Source organism: Priapulus caudatus, unplaced genomic scaffold (assembly GCF_000485595.1).
Source record: "Priapulus caudatus unplaced genomic scaffold, Priapulus_caudatus-5.0.1 Scaffold174, whole genome shotgun sequence".
NCBI lineage: Eukaryota > Metazoa > Priapulida > Priapulimorpha > Priapulimorphida > Priapulidae > Priapulus > Priapulus caudatus.
In genome coordinates, this window is record NW_014577235.1 from 42284 (window position 1) to 63459 (window position 21176).

General features: G+C 42.1%; 2 protein-coding genes across 2 annotated transcripts in view; both read left to right on the forward strand.

Moving 5' to 3' along the window:
* Positions 1–5571, forward strand: part of LOC106806694 (gephyrin-like) — a 25451-nt gene extending 19880 nt beyond the window's left edge. Inside the window, exons 12-16 of the mRNA XM_014808706.1 lie at positions 2478–2565; positions 2881–2954; positions 3375–3439; positions 3746–3849; positions 4263–5571. Of these exons, the coding sequence (XP_014664192.1) occupies positions 2478–2565; positions 2881–2954; positions 3375–3439; positions 3746–3849; positions 4263–4493 (562 nt within the window). The 3' untranslated portion in view covers positions 4494–5571. The remainder of the gene's footprint in view (positions 1–2477; positions 2566–2880; positions 2955–3374; positions 3440–3745; positions 3850–4262) is intronic.
* A 135-nt stretch (positions 5572–5706) lies between these two features.
* On the forward strand, positions 5707–16497 carry LOC106806682 (TBC1 domain family member 15-like). The gene is made up of 16 exons (XM_014808694.1): positions 5707–5775; positions 7921–8016; positions 8221–8356; positions 8614–8741; positions 8931–9134; positions 9591–9794; positions 10079–10207; positions 10398–10501; positions 13396–13490; positions 14090–14206; positions 14522–14622; positions 14858–14957; positions 15191–15288; positions 15485–15601; positions 15789–15890; positions 16047–16497. Exons 1-16 carry the CDS (start codon positions 5734–5736, stop codon positions 16170–16172), a joined length of 1899 nt encoding a protein of 632 aa, XP_014664180.1. The 5' UTR covers positions 5707–5733; the 3' UTR covers positions 16173–16497.
* The last annotated feature ends 4679 nt before the right edge of the window (positions 16498–21176 follow it).

Consider the following 21176-nt stretch of genomic DNA (forward strand, 5'->3'; position numbering starts at 1 on the left):
CCGCTGACGTGCGACGAGTAAGTGTCTGATAACCTTTTGACCCTCAAGAGGAGGGTTAAACATGGATTTGTTGAGTGTTAACAAAGGACTGAACTGCTTTTACTATTAGAGCTCCCTCCACCCCGCCCCTCCCCCACCCTTCCCCTCCCCTCCACCCCTCCCCCACCACCACCACTATGCTCACGCTCGAGGCGTATCCATGATAACACGTTAATATAGTGAAGTCATTAAAGTTACACAGCTGTATCTTTATTACTGTACTACCAGTAGATATAGCAAAGCCTATCATAGATTTTAGATCTGTATTAATAGTATCCTAGATATATGGTCTGAGCGCGAGCGCGGTGGCAGGAGGATGCACTCGATTCGGTTGCCAATGAGTTTATCAGAAGAATACCTGCATGGCTACAGTACACGTCAGTTGAGCGCTGTCGCTCTGCGGCGCTTGTTATAGAGAAATGCCTTTAATTCTTGGGAATTAAAACCACAGACCATTCAATCCATTTATATCTGTGACTAATATCATATATGGATCCTCACAAAATCACCGTAATATTGTCTACATTGGTATTGTTTATTCTTCGAAAAGTCTCTTCGAAAATATTCATACAAGATGTTTGTCAAGTCGGCACCACGTTTGACATTGTGTTATATTAGCTTTGATGACGGGTAATAACTCGGTAACGTGGTTTGCGAGTCTCCGCGTTCGCCAATTGCAGCCGGACTTTGGCGAGGTGATTCCGGGGCACTGCATCCGCATCAGCACTGGAGCTCCCGTTCCCAAGGGAGCCGACGCCGTCATCGAGGTTGAACAGACCGAGCTCGTCAAGTCTGCCGATGAGGTAATCTCAGCTCGCAGTCTAGCAGGCAGGGGCCCGGCCCACTGCTGAACCCTGCAGCCGTCCCTTGCGTCTCAGCCTGCCTCTCAGTCTGCCACTGCACTCCTATGTATCAGCCCCATTCCGGTGTCCCTCATCCAACTCCCTCTTCCTGTCTCCCTCCCATCCCACTTCTTTGTCTCATGACTCGTATCCCCCACCCCCATTTCTGGGTCTCACCCCTCATATCCACCATGCCACTTCTGTGTCTCACTCAATCCCTGCATCTCCCACCCCACTTCTTTTTCCCCCATACCAGCCTTGTGACCCACCATCCTAGTACTTTCAAGCCCACTCCTGTACTCCTTATCCCATTGCTGTATTCCCGCACACCCCCGTGTATTCCCCCCACCACACCTCTCTATCCCATACTCCAGCCCTTTATCCTCTGCCACACCCATGTACCTCCCACCCCTCCCATGTGTCTCTAACCCCACCCCTGTATCTCCACCCCAGCCCTGTATCCATCACCCCACCCCTGTATCTCCACCCCAGCCCTGTATCCATCACCCCACCCCTCTAACAGTTCTGTGACTGCAGTAAAACAGAAAGAGAATCAACATTGCAGTTTGGGCTTGACACGGGTACGATGGGAGAAAAGAGATGGATTGAAAATGCCAGTAGGGTATGAGTAAAGAGGTCAGGCAATGAATACAGGGGTGGGGTGGGAGATACTGATGTGCTGCTGGTATTTTAACAGGGACGTACCGAGCTAGAGGTGAAAATGCTGCACCCGCCGACCATTGGGCAGGACATCAGACCTGTTGGCTGCGACATCAAAGCTAACAACAAGGTTCTCAGTGCGCAGAGTTGGATCGGGCCGTCTGAGGTCGGCCTTCTTGCTACGATTGGGGTCACCAAAGTGAAGGTCTTCAAGAAACCAGTAGTGGCCATTGTGTCTACTGGAAACGAGGTATGAGTGTCGCCTGCAATCCTTGTTACTCTGTAATGACCATAGCTTTGTTATGTATCTTTTTGCTGTGCTAACCGTATAACGAACGAGTAGTAATGAAAGTTTCTACTTGTTGACCAACAAATGCATAAAGTTAGATGCACTGTTTTACAGCTCGTGTATTATATCAACATATACTTATTTTCTATTCCTCAGTAATATTTTTAACTACTGGCTGAGTAGCGTGGTAGGGTTATACGGCGTGTAGTGCAGGTTTCATGTGTGTGCTCCTGCTTTTAGCTTGTGGATCCCGGAGTACAGCTGAAGCGTGGACAGATCAGGGACAGCAACCGCTGCATGATTGAGAGCCTGTTAGAGCAGGGAAACTTTGAGGTCATCGACATGGGCATCATTAAGGACACGTGAGTGGAGTGTGTACGAGTGGCATATGATTGTATTGTGGCACTGAGGAACATGCAAAACCTTCAAGGTATGATCATGCTTATTCCTGGCATCGGGAGCATTTTAAACCATGGTTTCCTGTGCTACTAATAGCACAAGTATAATTATAAAACATCTTCTGAAAAATTCGCATAATGGCACTCGCATGTGATTTTTGTACAGTTGTATTCATAGGCTGTAACGTCACTTTAGAGCGTACATCATTACCAACACTTCACTCATGCTCTATTGTTTGATTCCTATAGGCCTGGTTCCATACTAGAAGCACTTACCAATGCCATGGAGAAGGCAGATGTAGTGGTAACGACTGGTGGTGTGTCCATGGGAGAAAAGGTTTGTGCTCATGATGTGTCTCATGGGGTCCATGCTGTGCTATTGTAGAGGGATGGGTCATTACTTGCTTCTGGTACCTTACATTGCAATATTCCAAGGTTACTTTGTAAACATATCTGCTATTTTAAATAAATCTCACTTTCTGTTAGTTTACTAGCAGAGACTGTCCAATTACTTGGAACTAATTTTCTTCTTAATTCATGTGGGATAGTCTGATATAAGAATACCAAAGCTGGGACAGAAAGTAGCAGCACCACTAATAGCACGTACATCTACCACGAATTCGCTCTCATTCATATATGTTACGTTTTGTAGGACCTACTCAAACAAGTTCTTCAGATTGACTTGCGAGCACGGATTCACTTTGGCAGAGTGTTTATGAAGCCTGGGTGTGTAGAAATGTTGCTATTTTGGTAACCTAGCTGTCTCTCTTACCTTGGCTGTATGTAGCTGATGGATGTTACTTGCCAACAATTACAGCAAGGGGTTTTACCCATTTCGTACTGTAGTGTATTAGTATTCATTATATAGTCTAGTACAGATGTTGACAAAGTGTAGTGTAATAATCTCACTTAAAATGTTTATGACCTGTCCAAGTATCATACTTAGTTATTTGATAACGGCTACAAAATCAACCAAAGTGTGTTGTAAAGGATAGTTCCACAAACCTGGTGTTAATTTTAATAATGATGAATGGTGTCTTTCAACAGAATTTCTTGGTGAAGATGACCTACAGGCAGTGTTGATTTTTAACTCATATTCTAACTGCCATGAATGAGCTGATATTCCAACATGTTGTTTTTCTATAGAAAGCCAACAACGTTTGCCACGGTCAATACAGAAATTGGCAAAAAGTTGTTCTTTTGTCTACCTGGTAGGTTGGCATTCATTGTGAGATTTTTTCTTTAAGGAGCCAGTGTCAATATATTACCATTGTAACATGTGCCTCAGTGTATATTCTTCACAAATAGTTTATCATTGTTAATCCTTGATGACTGACTGACCATAACTAGTCTGAAAGAGCAGCCTGTAAAATGTTGTACTGTGTAGACAACCAGTGTATCATCAGAGGTGAATAAAAACAAAGTAATATAAAAAAACACCCAGATAAGCATCCTGGTATCTTGCAGCTTGTATTGTGTAATGTATCCGCAGTGACCTATAATTCTTGTTTTGTCAGGTAACCCTGTGTCGGCTATGGTTACCTGTAACCTCTATGTGGTACCAGCCCTTAGGAAGCTATCCAGTCGTCTTCGAGCACGTAACACGATCATCAAGGCCAAGGTGAACTCACTTAAATAAGCAAACGTATATGCTCGACTCACCGGTGTTTGCGCAATGCGCAAGATCCATTCGTTTTTTATATTTTATCTTCTCTCAAACAGTGAGCATAATTTTTTTAAATTGAGTAATGAGTAGAGAGTAATAGAGTATGTGTTTCCCTATGTTCTCTTTAAAAACTCATGCTGCATTATAGCTGTTACGTATTGGCTCTAAACCAATGCAGGACTTGCTTCCCTTTCTTCCACCAGCTGGGTAATGTATTTGCATATAGAAATACGCAGCAAGTATACTCTAGATTTACGTCTATATTCTCTACATAGCTATACTTCTGCATGTAGAACGTGTGTGCATGCGTTTGCGATAGTACATACATGAACGCGACGGCCTCCTCACGCACATCTACCTCTGCACAGCTCGGCTTTACCATTGACCTTGACCCACGGCCTGAGTACCACCGTGCCATTGTCTCCTGGGTGGAGGGAGACGACCTGCCAGTGGGTGAGACGACCGGCGTGCAGGACAGCAGCCGTCTGCTAAGCACGCGCTCGGCCAACGGGCTCCTGCTACTGCCAGCGAAGACGGACGAGCAAGCTTCGCTGCCCGCGGGCCACGTCGTCGACTGCATGATCATCGGTAGAATGTAGTGCCAACAGAGGGCGCCACTCGTGCGACCGCATTGAAGACGCGGGCGAGAAGCATTGCTCTCACCTGAAAGCACGTTAGAAATTAGTGGCGATTTTCTTTGTGGCACGTTTCTCGTTCTTTGGATGAAAATAGTGTGAGTTTGTGTGGTCTTATCTGCATCATGCCAAATTGGTTTGTGATTAAACACGGTACAGTATTGTAATTTTTACGTGTTTCAACTCATTTATACTTATTTTTGAAAGATGGGCTTGTTGGTTATCATGCCTGCTATTATTGTGTATTTTGATTGCTATTTTTTAGGCATATAGCGCATTGGTGTAAGAGACAAACATGTATGGATAGAAATTTATTTATAGATCTAGATATATTCCTTATCCCTAGTACTTGTTGGTAGAACAAAATAATTAAGTCAAGGCAGTCAATCTGTACATAGTAGCTGGCATTTTTTTAAATTTTAATTATCGTAATTTACAGTAGTTAGCTGTTATCATGTGATTATATATTTTCTATACCGGTTGATTGTATATGTGACAGATGAGTTGGCATAAATCTTCATAAAAATAACACTTTAGTCTATACCCATTGGCAGCTTTGGTGGCAGTGCCTCTTATCTGTGTAACGTAGCGTTTATAAGGCCTGTAGTCTCGCATGCATTCTGTAGTTATATTATGTTACCAGGAGCATATCTATACAAACTAATATAGATACGGTGATTTTAAAATATGTGTTAGTAGTTCTACCGCAGTATTGCGTCTTTCTTTACGCATCAGAGCAATGTAGCAACCTGTTGCAGAGTGAAGATCGAGTTCAGGAAGGCGGCGAACAACGTCAACGTTACTTCCCCTTTGTCTTTGGTCACCTTTTGTCTCTACCTACACATCTGCTCTTATTATGTTCACGCTCTACTTCCTCTAATTTTATTCTTTAATGTAATAATTGTAAGACAATCATTAAACTTAACATAAGACACAAAATTTGTATTTCATACACATGCATTTCTAAGTGCTATATAGAAATTGCCTTTGGTTTGTAATTGCATTGCAGTGGCGTTGTTAATAAAAAAAACCCTGAAGTTCACATTTATGTTTTTATCACATGTATATATGCAGTTGTCTTAATTTTTAAAGAGTAATAAAAATATAAGAAAATTATAACAAACTTCTGGATGCGCTCAACTGGTGGCAGCAGGAGGAATAAATAGCAGAACGTCTATCCCGTGATCACGAACTCATAACAAACATGGCTGAACAACAAACTGATGAAACGGAAGATACTTGTCAAGTGAGTTAACAACTTAACATACACGCAGGAGTTTTTTGTAAATGTCGTTTATGGACAGATGGTGGAGGGTTCTGGAGGGGTTGTTCTAAATGAAGTCAATTAAACGTGGCATAACTAAGCGGCCCAATAAACACTGTCCCTAAAACAGTCACCGACTGACTGTGTCAGGCCTAGTAATTAGTATCATTATGGCTATGGTCAGGCACAGGCACTTGAAGCGTTTCAATAAAATATAATGCTAACTAAATACGAAATCTATTTACTACCAAATTCTTAATGTTTCTATACTCTCTTTCACCTATTAATCAGCTATTATTGCCGACAGTTTCCTGTAAATTCCGTCCAAATCCTACGTGCAACGCTACCAAAATCCTACGCTGCCAGCCGCCATTGCTCTCGTGGCTCCACTGTTGCACGCTTACACTACTATATATAGTATATATAATATATAATACTATATATAATATATATTACACTACTAGTACTATATATATTAGTGTAAGCGTGCAACAGTGGAGCCGCGAGAGCAATGGCGGCTGGCAGCGTAGGATTTTGGTAGTGTTGCACGTAGGATTCGGACAGAATTTACAGGAAACTGTCGACATTAATAGGTGAAAGAGAGTATAGAAACATTAAGAATTTGGTAGTAAATAGATTTCGTATTTAGTAATAGCATTATATTTGATTGAAACGCTTCAAGTGCCTGTAGAGTCAGGCACTGTCACGGCACAGGCACTTGGAATGTCTAAATAAAAAAAGAATGGTAAATAAACACAAAATGTATTTACTACCAAAGTCTTAATGTTTCTTTACTCTATTTCGCCTATTATTGCCGATAATTACCCATAAATGCTGGTAAAATGCTCATCTGCAACACACAGGTACACCGCACGAATGCCCTTAGTCTGAGATTTCTCTGAACAATGCCCACACCGACGATTTTGGTGGCTTTTGTGTAGGTTAGGTTAACCCACACCAAAAGCACCAAAATCGTAATAAATAAGTACATAACCTTACATCCAAATGCGTATTAGCTTGTCCAGTATCACTGCTGGTTACATTACAAACAAGACTTGAAATCGGTTGTTGATATTTATCAACGTATCATTTACGTGCCGTAAATGTCATCCAGGAGTCGAGCGATGACGTAAAACATTTGTTCGGCTTGCATGATTTGGATGCCAGATGAAATGGAGGTGCCAGTGGTGGTCCGTGGAGCTGAGCGCAATACAGCGGCAAGAGCTTTCAAGCAGCTCAGTGGTAACAGCTGGAGATGATCTACCAGTGCTCAGAGATACTGCATGAACGAATGCGCACTCAGACCACAAGGATTGAAATCACTGATGATAGCATTGCGCACGTCCGAGCATGCGTGCGAAAATGTCCGGTGCACTATAATCTGCATCACACCCGCTTCAGCGGCTGCAGTTTGAAACTGTAAACAACTGATTTATTTGACTGCGGATTTCAAATTAGACATTTCTTAGTAACCAGCAGTGATATTGGACAAGCTAATACGCATTTGGATGTAAGGTTATGTACTTATTAACTACACAAGGTGCCAGTTACTCTAGCATTCGTCAACTTTGCATAATCAATGGGCCTATTATGCCTTTAAGGCATAACGAGAGGCATAACGAGGCATGTCTGGGGATTTGTGGAATGTTGCAAGTTACCTTCAGCTTCAGATGGCATGTCTGACCTGCAATGCCACATTGCCAGAGGAGAAACAGAGGCTGGTGGCAATTAGTGAATAGTGATACACATTGCTACTTGTCTAGTATTGAATTTTGTGATATGTCGGCATCTAATCTATGCAAAAATGAAATAAGCAATTATAACTGTCTCCTTTCTATCCAAGGTTGCTGACTAGATGAAATCTGAGTAGGGTTACTACTGTGTTGTTTAACGTTATTGTATGTAGTCATTGGTACGACGTCAAACTAGGATTGAGCCCTGGTATGGTTCCATTCCACGAAATGGTCATGGTCGTTCTTGCAAAGCATAGTAAATAGCGATAGGTGTCTCACAATGGGTTCACACAAGGTGAAATATAGACCCAAGCTGGATCAGGCCATTCTGCCATACAGCCAGTTAGTATATTGTACGTGTGTGTAATAAGGACAATTTTCTAATGTTTTCCAGTTGGTGTATGAGCAGGGTGGTGTGTTTGCGCACAAGAATGGCAATGCCAGGAATGAAGATGTCCTCATAGCAGGGAAGATGGTCGTGTGCAAGAGGGTACATAATTTTTGCAGCTGTCAATTGCATTGCCTTTTGGGCCTTTTAAAACATGAAATAAGCATTTAAAAATATATTTCTGTGATGCATGCAATACTGGCAAAGTAGTCAGGCAAGTAAGAATATAAATCTTATAGACAGCAATCGAGTTTATTCACATTACATTGATTAAGGTTGTGTAAACTATTTTACATTTGATGTCAGGATATGAAAGTGTTTGTGGAATGGCAGCCAGAAGTTCAAACGGACTGTTCTACGTCCGAGCCAAACACAGAGCTGGACTGGACGCAGGTTAATGCTGTTGGTTATAAGTCGCACAAGTCTGACAGCGATGGGCCAGGTTTGTTGTAGGTTGCACAGCTCTAGTTAATAGTTTAGTATTGTATTTAATATACCAACCTGTAATCAAGTTCCACCTGTGTTATACTCAACTGTCTGCCATTAAAAGTGATCTTACAGTTAGACTATTATATTTCTTTCACAAATAACAAGTTATAATGTTGGCAAGGTGTTTTTTCTACATCAAGATGTATTATTTTGTGTGTGTTTATGTTTAGGTGAAATGTACTCACGGTTGTTTTTTATTCTTATCCCTAGTTGGAGATGGAGAATTAAGAATGCTACACAAAAATAAAAAACTACACATCAGTATTGATGTTAGAGACCTAAAAAGTTATAAACTCTCTAAAAAGAAGGAAGGTTGGGAGCATATAACCTTTATACAGGTACAATATTACCTTACATGTTAAATATTATGATAGTCTATTATTTACATACTATTAAAATAGATCATGTATTTTGTGGTTATCTCTGTCTTATTTTATGACACGTGTATTTGTTTAATGTAAAAGTAATGCACTAAAAATTTCGACACATTTGTTAACTTAGATAAAATTGTTTTCCTGCTGTTGCAGAGAGATGGCACAACTCACCCTCCTCTGCATTTTCATTCTGGAGGTGTGAACGAGTTTGTCGAGGTTCTCCGCCAATATGTGTCCATCCTTAAGTCGCGCAAAGATAGACGCCTCTTCTTGGTTAGTGAACATGAAATGACTGCCCTGCAAAAGTCGTTCCACGAACTGCAGTTGTTTGGAGAGCAGTCAACCGACCTGGTCAACGTAAGTCGCACATTGCGCTAGAAATACCGGAGCCTCATCGTTAAATCTGAAACATTACAAAAAAATTTCACGTAATTAAACAACATAGCACTAACCAAAATGCACAGAGCTCTCACCGTAAGCTTTTCACTGAAGACAGTCGAGTGACCAAACACGAAGTTTTCACAATGATGTATTTACAGAAAATTTAAGTGTAACCAAACACAAAGTTGTTACCATAAAGTCATATTTAAAGAACCTTTTCATGTAATCAAACAAAGTTGTCACCAGACCATATTTGCAGAAGCTTTACATTTAACTAAACACAGAGAGTTGTCACCATAACGTATTTACAGAAAATTTAAGTGTAACCAAACACAAGCTCTACATGTAACCAAACAAAGTTGTCACCTTACTGTATTTACAGAAGCTTTACATGTAACCAAACACAAGAGTTGTCACATGCCGTATTTACAGAAGATTTACACGGACCCATACACTGCCACAATGAGTGGGCTCGCAAAGGTTCGCAATTTCCTGTGGGACAACCTCGTTGTGCCGGAGACGCGGCCAAGGTCAGAGGTGGCAGACATCCTACTCACTGATCCGGACAACATCCTGGTGCCTGGCTTGATGTTCGATAGGGATGAGAACGAGCCAGAATTCGAACTCATCTGCTGCGTAAGTTGTCTATTTCAGTGCGGAAGCGTGTACGTGAATGCGTGAATGCGTGCGTGTGTGCGTGTGAGTGTGTGCGCGTGTGTCTATGTGAGTGTGTGCATATGTGTGTATGTGTGTATATGTGCGCCTTCGTGCCTGAGTATGTGTGCTGGAACATAAATGTGTGTGTGTGTTGTTGTGCAGTGTTTGTATGTGTGCATGCTTGTGTTGTTAGATATGCGCATCCGTTTTCAGCTGCTAGCCTCTTAAACTGCATAACTTGACTGACGTTATCGGCATTTCAGACAGAACTTCCTCCCAGGGTAGAAGTAAGCCGTAGTGAGCCGTTCACTGCTGTTGAGTGGGAAGACCAGCTGGATGCTCAGGGTAGAATCGACGACTGGGACCACATCAAGAACAGGGTATTCAAAGGGGTATGTTTCCTGTCCTCTTAGGACTAACTAACCATGACTAGTGAGGAATGTGGCAAGTAGGTAGCACTGTGTTGTATAGTTAATTACTACATAATTGTAATGATGTTAGCCCAATGTCCTACCACCAAGACTTTGACTATGGTTAAGTGGAATCCCGTGCGGGTGTTGATCGGTTTGTGTTGTTTCACAGGGAATTAGTCACTCATTGCGAGGTGAAGTGTGGAAGCTACTGCTGAACTACTATCGTGTCGATTCCACCTCAAAAGAACGCACAGAAACCCGAAAACAAAAACTGTGAGTGCAACACTCTTTATCAAGTGCAATAAAACAACTAAATGCTAAAGAGACTAAATTGCAATGGTAACTCTTTATGATAAATTAGTATTATGATTTTTCTATCAATAGCCAGTCATAGTTGGAACATGAATATGTCCACACAAACAGTGACCAGTTGGTAGAATGTAGGCTGCAATTACTATTTCTGTACAATATCTATATCTATGTTTATTGATTCAAGATTAATCACAATATAAAAATAACATTGCTAATTGATTAAAGCCACAATATGCGCATCTACACGCTAATTTCTCCAGTACTAGACTAGCAAATATTTCGTGTCATGCATAATCATACTACCTTATGACAAAATAAACTCTAGTTCTTCCCATTTCACTGTGCGTTGTCTTATAAAAGGTATTTGAAAATACCTCCAATGTTGTTCAAATTCTCCGATGTTGTTGACACTTTTGCGTTGCTCTGCCAAGCAACCATACAGCGGGTGTAGCAAAGATTTCTACTGCCCGTGTGCGTTTTTCGCTCGCACGCTGCTAGCGCAATGACATGTTATCGTTCGCGGTAGCAAGCCTAAAATCAATACGTTATTCTCAGAGTTTATTACGCTGCCTATTATTACTTTCCCAATAGCCATTGATGTTACATACACTGCAGTTCACAATACTACAACTATCTTAAAATGTAAACGACTATATTCTCTGCTCAACACCCGTAGCAGCATGTGACGTCACCTAACCGATTGCTTGGCAAACAATTCGGCGTTGGCGCCAGATTACAAGATTTTGCACCTCTTTCTTGTGGGTTTTAAGCAAACGCGCAGTGAAATGGGAGGAACTATAGTTTACTTTGTCATAAGGTAGTGTGATTATGCATGTCACGAAGTATTTGCTAGTCTAGTACTGGAGAAATTAGCGTGTAGATGCGCATATTGTGGCTTTAACAAACTGGGTGACCACCACATACTTCTGTATATTCCTGATTTATAGTCTACGGGATAAGATGCCAGTATGTGCACTTTTGCACATTACCTCCTGTGACAGGTTGAGCATAGTTGATGCTTTAATCAAGGCTCGACACTAACTTTTTTTTTCAGTGGCCCGATCGGGCCACCAAACATCAATGATTTTCAATTTTGGGTGGCCCGAAAATGAAATATGCGTGTGCACCCGAAAAAAAAACAAAGAAAAACATTATAAATTTTATTTCATCTCGTATTGTATACTTATTCCTGCGAATTGGGGCCCGGGTGTGGGCTTGCACAAGCTCTTCCTCAAACCAAAGCCACACCCCCATGGCAACACACTGACATTAGAATCCGATCTGACGGACTCATTTAGAACTTACTCCATTCCACGCATCAAGATTTTCACGCGAGAATCGCTAGCATACACCATTTTTCTACTTTCAACGTCATTATTTATCATAAACACGCGCGTGCACCCGCATGCCCTACTTCCCCCGACTCAGTTCACGCCCCCCCCACGTTCAAGAAGAACTCAACAGTCCAGAGCCATAGGCCACAACTACTCAAACGCCCACACACGCCTAACCCTGTCAATCAAAACAACCAACCATTCGCCTTCCCCTCATCTCTCACAACCACTACAACCACTCATCCATCTTAATCCTCATCAAAACGCTTTACACATGTCTGGCAGGCACCTTTCGAACTGTAACAAAATAAAATATAGCAGAATTTAAGTAAGATAAAGTAGAACATTGAATTTATCAACAAGTAGCCTGGTACGCATCAGCATTGGTAAAAACGAAAAAAGCAGCATCGTCTAGCAACCTAATGTTCAAGTATTTCGTTGCCCCCCGTGAACAGAGACAGCAGCAAGAGAGTGCGAGTGAAGGAGACACTGTAGGGCAAAGACCTAATATTAAGCCTTGGCAATTAAAATTACTGATCCATCTGAAGATCATGGAAGAAGTTAGGTGTTAGTTCTACGCGAACACTTTTCGACACCGCGTGGCATTTGCGCTTCGGCATCACCCGAAACAGTGTACACCAGGTCGCAGGCTACTAGCAATCAGGGGTGCAGCCAGACCGTCTCCGTACTTATCTTGCCCCCCCTCCGCCTGCTCCCCCGTCCGCATACGAGCGCCTTCGCACCGGGACGCATGTGTGCTGCCCGTCACTCTTTTAACATTTTGAACAAAATACATCAAAAACAGTAAGGAATTCTCATCAATTTTTCTTACTTACCTCGACCATTGTCTTGCCTTCGCCACACTCTCATCGCTCGCCGTTCATTTTACAATATATCGCCTCCACTAGTAACAGTGCAGAGGCAGGCGTCATTTCTGTCTAACCCCACCGCCCTTGTCTGGTTCGCAGTTGATAACCCACTGTAATCCCCCAAACTGTTATGCTGGTAGCTTGCAAATATGCGCGTCAGAGTTTTATGACCTCTGGCTAGACTGGTTCGGCCCCCGACCACTGTTCGTCCCGGCGCAGGACGCGTGTACATCTGTCTACCGCCACGACGCGTGAGGCCGGACTACAGTCTAACACAATAACGTGGCTTGTTTGGCCGCCCGCAGTAGACGATACAACCGTGGCGCCGACCCCGTGTATCGCCCCCGCGCGTAAGGCACTGCTGCAACAGTGCGTCACTGTGTGCCGCCTGCTCGAGCCAACGATTGCTCCCTCTCTTCTGACATGCGATTAGCCACGTAGAACCAATTATTTCTACTCACATAGACCACTTCTTGAAATTTTAGCTCGCCGATCGGGCCACCAAATGTTAACTTTTGGAAATTTTGGTGGCCCGACATCAAGTTTTGGTGGCCCCGGGCCACCGGGCCACCGCTAGTGTCGAGCCTTGCTTTAATGGTATATCTCTGTAAGTGCTTGGCATAACTGAGTGTAAGCTTTCTTTGACCTGCAGAGATGACTACTTTAGAATGAAGTTGCAATGGAAGTCGATATCTGCTGACCAAGAGAGTCACTTCTCTGTGTTTAGAGACTACAAGAGCCTAATAGGTATGGAAGTCAATGGACCAAATAGCCCTCACAGAGTCCGGAGCCCATTGTCAGAAACAAAATTAGTTTTAACATTAGACTAAATGTTAAATTTTTCTCGTGGACCAGACCTGTGCACACTGCGTATGAGAAACTCGTAAGTTTACTGTGTTTCTGTCGACAGTCTGTGAGAAAATGTTAGGCTAGTGTTGAGACTATCTTAAGACTAATCTTAAGACTAATTTTGTTTCTGATAATGGGCTCTAGGAGCCGGTTGTCAGACATATAATTAGTCTTAGTCGTAACACTAACTTTGACTCATAGACTGTTGACAGAAACATCATACAGTTATGAGAATAAAAAAATCTTAGCAAATTTCCTCTTAACATTACGCGATCCTAGACCCTCCTGTAACTATAAAACGACAATGAAAATAATGCAATTGCACAAAGAACGTATGTTTCTGACAACGGGCTCCAGGTATCTAGTGTGACAAGTGGGGAAGCATAAGATGTATGGCATATAGTCATTACCCATCAGTTTGTTTACAGTACTGATGTGGTAGCTGTATGTCCCATTGCTATCACGTAGCTGTAAATTGTCATTTATTTTTTTTGCAGAGAAGGACACAGATCGTACGGACCGCACACATCCCTTTTACCAGGGACCAGACAATGCAAATATTGCCATGCTCTACGATGTCCTCATGACATACTGCATGTATAACTTTGACCTTGGTAAGGGGTGTGACCCTTAAATACCTTTAGCAAGATGTGAATTTGGCATTGACATGTGTCACTTCCCAAATTTTTCAACATGATTAACAGAAGCAGAAGTGGGAGTATGTAGGTGGGAGGTTTAGGTGCCAATTGCTCCAATGGAACGACATTCACAAAACTGCAGGATGATATAGATATATATATACGTGTGTGCCTGCGTGCGAAAGGAGAGAAAACGAGAGCGATGCTAAGAAAGATTGGCGTAGACATTTAAATTTCGTGTTGGGCGTATTGTTTGTATCGCGTTGTTCATTGTTATCCCTTTGCGCACAGGCTACGTTCAGGGCATGAGTGACCTCCTCGCCCCGATCCTCGTCATCCTAGAAAATGAGGTCGATGCCTTCTGGTGCTTCGTTGGCTTCATGGAGAAAGTGGTTAGTATGTAGTTAGTATGTGGTTAGTATGGTATGCTCCTGCTCTCCGCATGCAGAAATGATAAGTATAAGGATATAAAGAACTTTGAAATTATATTTTGTATAATATAACAATTGTCATATTTCTCCTATACTTTTAAAAATCTTGATATTGCAGTTGATTATTAATTAATTTGTTTGTTTGTTATTGTTTTACTTGTTATTAAATCAATATCTTTGTACTAATCTCTTATAGAAGCACAACTTTGACCTTGACCAGCAAGGAATGAAAACGCAGCTGAAGAATCTGTCGACATTGCTGCATTTCTCTGACAATCAGCTATTCACATATTTAGGTAATTCTTGTCTACACCAAAGTAACAGTATTATTTGTAAATCCTTAATAAGTGTGCACCATTTGCTGTCTTGTACATATACATCTATCAATCTTGCATTTATACTTGATTACAGCGCTGACTTTTCAATAGTCAATGTATTGTATAATAACATTTTCTACTGACGTTCCTTGTTCACATGTGGCTTAAAACATGACGTGTAAGTGGGTGAATATGACATACTTATGTTTCAGAGAGCAATGATTCGGGCAACCTGTATTTCTGTTTCCGATGGGTTCTCATCATCTTCAAGAGAGAATTCATATTTGCTGATATTATGCGGCTGTGGGAGGTAAGCCAGTTACCCTATGCACGGATCTGTGTGTATGCCATATGGTAGTTGCACCAAAGTAGTTGTGCATCAACATTGTATTCATCATGAACACAGTATTTGGGATTTACATCGCTCAGTGGAATAGGTGATGTGGATTGCATGTATGCGTATATGACACGTAAATCTCACAAGACATTACTGTGTGGTTGAGCAGGTTCTATGGACGGACTTGCCCTGTGAAAACTTCCATCTGCTTATCTGCTTGGCTATCTTGGACACACAGAAGCACATCATCATTGAGAACCAGTTTGGGTTCACTGAAATACTAAAGGTGGGAACCTCTTACATGTGGCATTTCGATGTTCCACAAATTTCTATTGTGTTATCAATGATCGTCCTGATTCAGTGAATCGTATTATAAAACACATGGTAGTATATTACTAGTGCACAAGCACAGCAGCGTATAGATAACCGGTGCATAATTTTTATTTTAGTAAATATATTTGCCTGACTTGCAGCATATCAATGACCTTTCACTCTCCATCGACCTTGAGCTGACATTGAAGAAGGCAGAGGCCATCTTCCTACAACTGAAAGAATGTCCTGACACGCCGAAGAAGGTACACGCGTGTGAGATCGAATTAGTAAATAATGACAGTTGGTTGTTATATCTCGTATTTTATTATTTCAACTGAAAGCAACAACTAGACTCAACAATAAGAATTCTGGCATCGATCTTTTGCTCGATATTGATGGTCCGGTTGTTATTGGATTAGGTTCGGGAGGTCATCGGATTGGAGGGGGGCAACAATGACTCGGATGCTGCCACACCGGAGGAGGACCAAAACGAACTGATCCACGATCAGTGCCATCTAGTGACAACGACCGAGCACAGAATATAATTATAGGAGTTGGGTGGGGGGGGTGGAATGCTGTCATATCCCTTGCAGCATCATCCATGTGACATTTACAGGAGATTTGCTGAGTATTCAGGGACATCTAATTTGCATGTAAGTTCCTGTAGGTTTGGTCTCCGTGGCTGTGATTGCTATATATAGCTAACATCACCTCAGCGTGACATTAAAGATTGCCTTCCTATGTAAATTGCTCTATCACACCTATAATCTGGTAAAGGGTCATTATTTTGGCATTGTGCGTTTACATTTGCCTATACATGTATAACAGCCTAAAAATACAGATTGTGTGGATTATACCACTTGTATGGATCATGTTTGTTTTAAGCTTTTTGCTTAGAAAGTATGGCTATTGGGGACTGTGTAAGAATCGACGTTTTATATAATCGAGGCGGCTTGACATAACCATGACATTGCTAATTATTATCAAGAGCGTATAAAGAATGAGAGCGTACAACGGTGAAATGCTGAAACTATGTTGCAGTATTAGTCGAATTAATAAACTTTACCCATTTTATTTTGACAATTCTTTGCAGTATTATTGATCAGCTGTCCTACCTTGTTAATATAAAACAAACCGCATGTCCCTACGATGCCCCTACGCTGAGATAATGAGCGATGAAAATGTGGTATATTTGCCGAAAACCGACTCGAGATACCTGCTGACTGCAACTGTCTCTCGCTTTGAGATAACTTCGGGAAACCTCGCGTGTTTCCGTCAATGATTGACAAATGACGTCTGTTATTGATTGCCATAGCGATGACCCCCACCTGTGCCCACCTCACGCTGGATGTAGTAAACTCTGTAGTACTGACGTAACGAGTCAGCGCTACCATGGCGCTACACAGCGGCAACCGGAAGCAACACACTGGCCACAAAGCAAGAGACGGTCGCAGTGGGCAGGTATCTCGAGTCGGTTTTCGGCGTAAATACCAGATTTTCACCGCTCATTATCTCAGCGTAGGGGCATCGTAGGGACATACGGTTTGTTTTATATTAACAAGGTAGGACAGCTGATTAATAATACTGCAAAGAATCGTCGAAAGTTTATTAATTTGAATAATACTGTAACATGGTTTCAGCATTTCACCGTTGTATGCTCTCCTTCTTTATACGCTCTTGTTATTATGTGTACAGAGTTCTCCACCATTACCTAAAACTGCTGCAAAAACTGATATCCTTAGAGGTAGTATGTGCATGATGCAAATTTTTACTAACGGGAAAAATTACCTTGTAGTTCAATTCATTATATAATTGGATCTTTTAGCTATGAGGGAAGGCATCTTTAATTTGGTTTCACTTTTGTTCAAATGCCAGATATTGGAAATGTCATCAGACCTGTTCTTGAAAATGTCCTCTGTCGTTTGTGTACATATATATACATACATATATTGTTATATATATATTATATAATAACCAAGAGCTATAATAATACATTATATACATAATATATTACATGTATTATTAGCTCTTGATATAACATAGAGTAATAGGTGTGAATGTACTTGGTTTTGCTATTGTATGTAGGACATGCAAAATATCTTGACATTTAATTTATTCAGTGTAATTATGCACATCCTTTAGCAACTTAATAAATCCGTAGCTATTACAGGCTGTAAAAGACACTTCTGCTGTCCTATTAAACTGTGCCTTTAATTGCAGATTGTAAAAAAATTCCCAGGTGGAAGTTTGTTTCTGGGAGCAGGGGTTAATAATAGTAGCAGTTACAACACTGATGTGGTGAACGCCGAGTAGTTTGGCCTTTATTGTAATATCGTAGGGGAGACTGGGGTAAGTTGTGCCACTTTTCACTTCAGACAACCTGGCTCTTGTATTTTTGGGTGGAAAGCAACGGTTGGTGTACCAATACAAACTTTGGGATGTTGTGCATATTCCATGCCAATATCAACTTTGCAGGATACATACAAATGGCGTGGTGGGTCATCAAAAATTGTTGACAAAATGGCACAATTTGCCCCACCCATGGGGTAAGTTGAGCCAGGTAGAAAAAAAGACATATAACAAACACATTTTTCAAAATAATGAAGATCATTTAACTCTAAAACATTTTTTCCTAATAAACCTACATACTAGCATTGACTAGCAAGATAAGTATTGCTGTAATATCATGAGTAAACTATTGTCCCATTGTCTCTGAAACAACAAATAAAATGAATTATGACCGAATTTCCAACTCAAATTAATGAACACAACCAACGCCTACACTTTTGTAAACAAGATAACCCTACATATTCAACAATATTTCCATTATATTGCCACACAGAAAAAATCTTACTATGATAATACCAAATAAACGAACCTCTGTTCCTACACGGTTTAATTATTGACTCGTGGCTTGATTGCCCTATGTTTGTCACCCACATCCTGCATGTTTGATTGCACATGATCAAATATAGTATCAACACCTTTTCTATAGTTAAAATAACACAGTTTATAGTTAGCAGCCCAGATTATCCCTTTCATGGTCGCAGACAATCCAACCAAATATTATAAAACGTGTAGTCTCAATGCTAATGTCAATGTCACAATGTTTCAAGATAAACAAAACAGAACTTAATAATTAATTACTTATCATGGCGAGTTTGCCTAAAAATTGTAAATCACTTTGATTGAACAGCTTATATAGGCATTAATTATTAGTGCCTTGAGCCAAGGCATGAATGTAGCGTTTATGAATCAAAGACCTAAATGCAACAAGGGTCCAGAGGAGAGACCGGATACTAGAGAGGCGATGTGCAAAGGAGGCGTTGATCCTAACCGCTGAGCGCGGACGTAGCGCGCAGTTCCGCGGCAAGGCGCACGCGACCGCGGGAACGTGCTACGAAAGTATCAGGTGCTGGGAGCTATGCATCCGTGCGCCAAATCCATAGGCCGGCGTACGGATGCATAGCTCCCAGCAAACAGTGTCAATTTTTGTGCTCATTTAACCTCTAAAGGACAAACGGGAACTTACTGAATAAAGTTATTTAGCGCTAAGACTCACCACGTCATTTGCAAAATGTCTCTCGGCACACACCGGCCCCCGGTCATCTGCGCATGCGCGAGCATTTCCGTGCGCTGCTGTCCTCTATCGTCCCTTGAAGAAACCCCGCACAATAGATGTTATAGACTAGTGGCGCCATCTAAAGGATGGCATATGTGCTAGACTCATCTGGGCACGTTGCTACGAGGTTGACTTATATACGTCGACTGCCGTCGTCTTGTCAGGCGTGCAGTGAATCCCGTGTCGAAACCTGTATGTGAATCGTGTAGAATGGCTTCGATCGTATGTGAATCATGTAGAATGGCTTCGATCCGTAGACTATGTTTCAAACCTGTCGTAACTCGTAACAACACACGTGGGCACGTGGGCACGTTACTACGGGCCATAGCCATAGTACGGCGTGGCCGGGTTTAGAGTACGGGTAAGGAATAATCACACGGAATTTCCCCAGCAACAGAGCTGGCCTATGCTAGGCGCACGCGCGCGGTGATTAGCAGTTGCCGTGGGCGTGTCTCGACGGAAAACGTTTAAACTCCGTTTTTCATGGCTATAGGACGCGCGCCCATTAGCCAAAATACTTTCTAGCTCATTTGCAGCAAATCTCGAGCTGCGTGGGTAGTCAAAACCGTCGTGCTATGAACAGAACTCTCGCTGGACGATTTCCCGGCCGTTTTCCCTATACCCTAAAGGGCCTCGAGAAAGTGTTCAGGATAGTGCAGGATATTTGTATTGGCGGCCGCTACGCGGCGTTTTCCCGTTGTCGTGCGTGGTCAGCTGCGTGCTACACTAGATTCCCACCTAAGCTACATGCCATTTATCAAAGTTGCACCTGAATACAAGATGGCATGATCGCCGTGCAGATCCACCAATAATTTTTGGCTGGGGGAGTTTACAGATTACCTCATCCCTCATGAAGCAAGCCGGGTCATCCATATTTGGAATAAAGCTAGTGTCCTCAGTATCAACTTTACCAGCCACCTTCTGCAGGAACACCCCTTCAAACTCATCACCCTCAACTACATCCACCCGGGCAATATAATTTACAACAAGCGACTTTCCTGCAACTTTCACCACAACAAAATCACCCTCGCTTGTCTCGGTATCTTCGAATGTTTCCTCATCTGTAGATTCGTCATTATATTCAAACTCCGATTCTTGGTCGGAACTATTAGTCTGGTCATCAACCTTGGCTTGCGTCACTCGTCTTTTTTTGCAGTTGTCTTGGCCCTCTTCTGGCGACGCTGTTCCAGGGCTTCAGCTATTCCATCTTGAACAGGGGTGTCAGTGAGGATCTTTGTACTGCCCTTCTTACGATTTCTAGTCGTCTTTTTCCTAGACCCAGCCTTTGGAACGGGAAGAACTGCAGATGGTGACACATATGCCTCACCAGAATCAGGAAGTATGATCGATTTTGCAGCTGCCATGGGAGATACGTTCTGGCTGGTTGTTCCTGATGACGTTGATAGCCCAATCGGTGGATCACACCCAAACATCACGGCCAGCATTATCCTGCTCATCGTCGATATTGGGATTGCTGTCATCATTTGGTTCATCTGTTGCCTCTTGGTTGGCCTCAACATCCATGTCACTATCAGTTGTTGCGGCTGGTGCACAGTCTAAATCTGTGAACAGGTCCCTGTTAAACGGAAAAATATTGCAGGAATCATCGATGCCAGGTGTGCGTCGTTAACTACTGACGGGATGTCATAGATGGTGACTGTCTTTCCAGGATTTGACCGCATCCATGCATCCATCGCTCGATTGTATGCCTTCTTGAAAAGTCCATACACAGACTTGTCTAGAGGCTGGAGGCGATGTGATGTATGTGGTGGTAAAGTAAGCATCACGATTCCATTATCTCTAGCCAGATCAACAGCTTGCAGTGTAATGTGTGAATCGTGGTTGTCCATGATTAGAAGAATCTTGTGCTCCTTACTGCATCGTGTATGCCGAATAACATGGTTCAAATATTCAATGAATAAGCTCT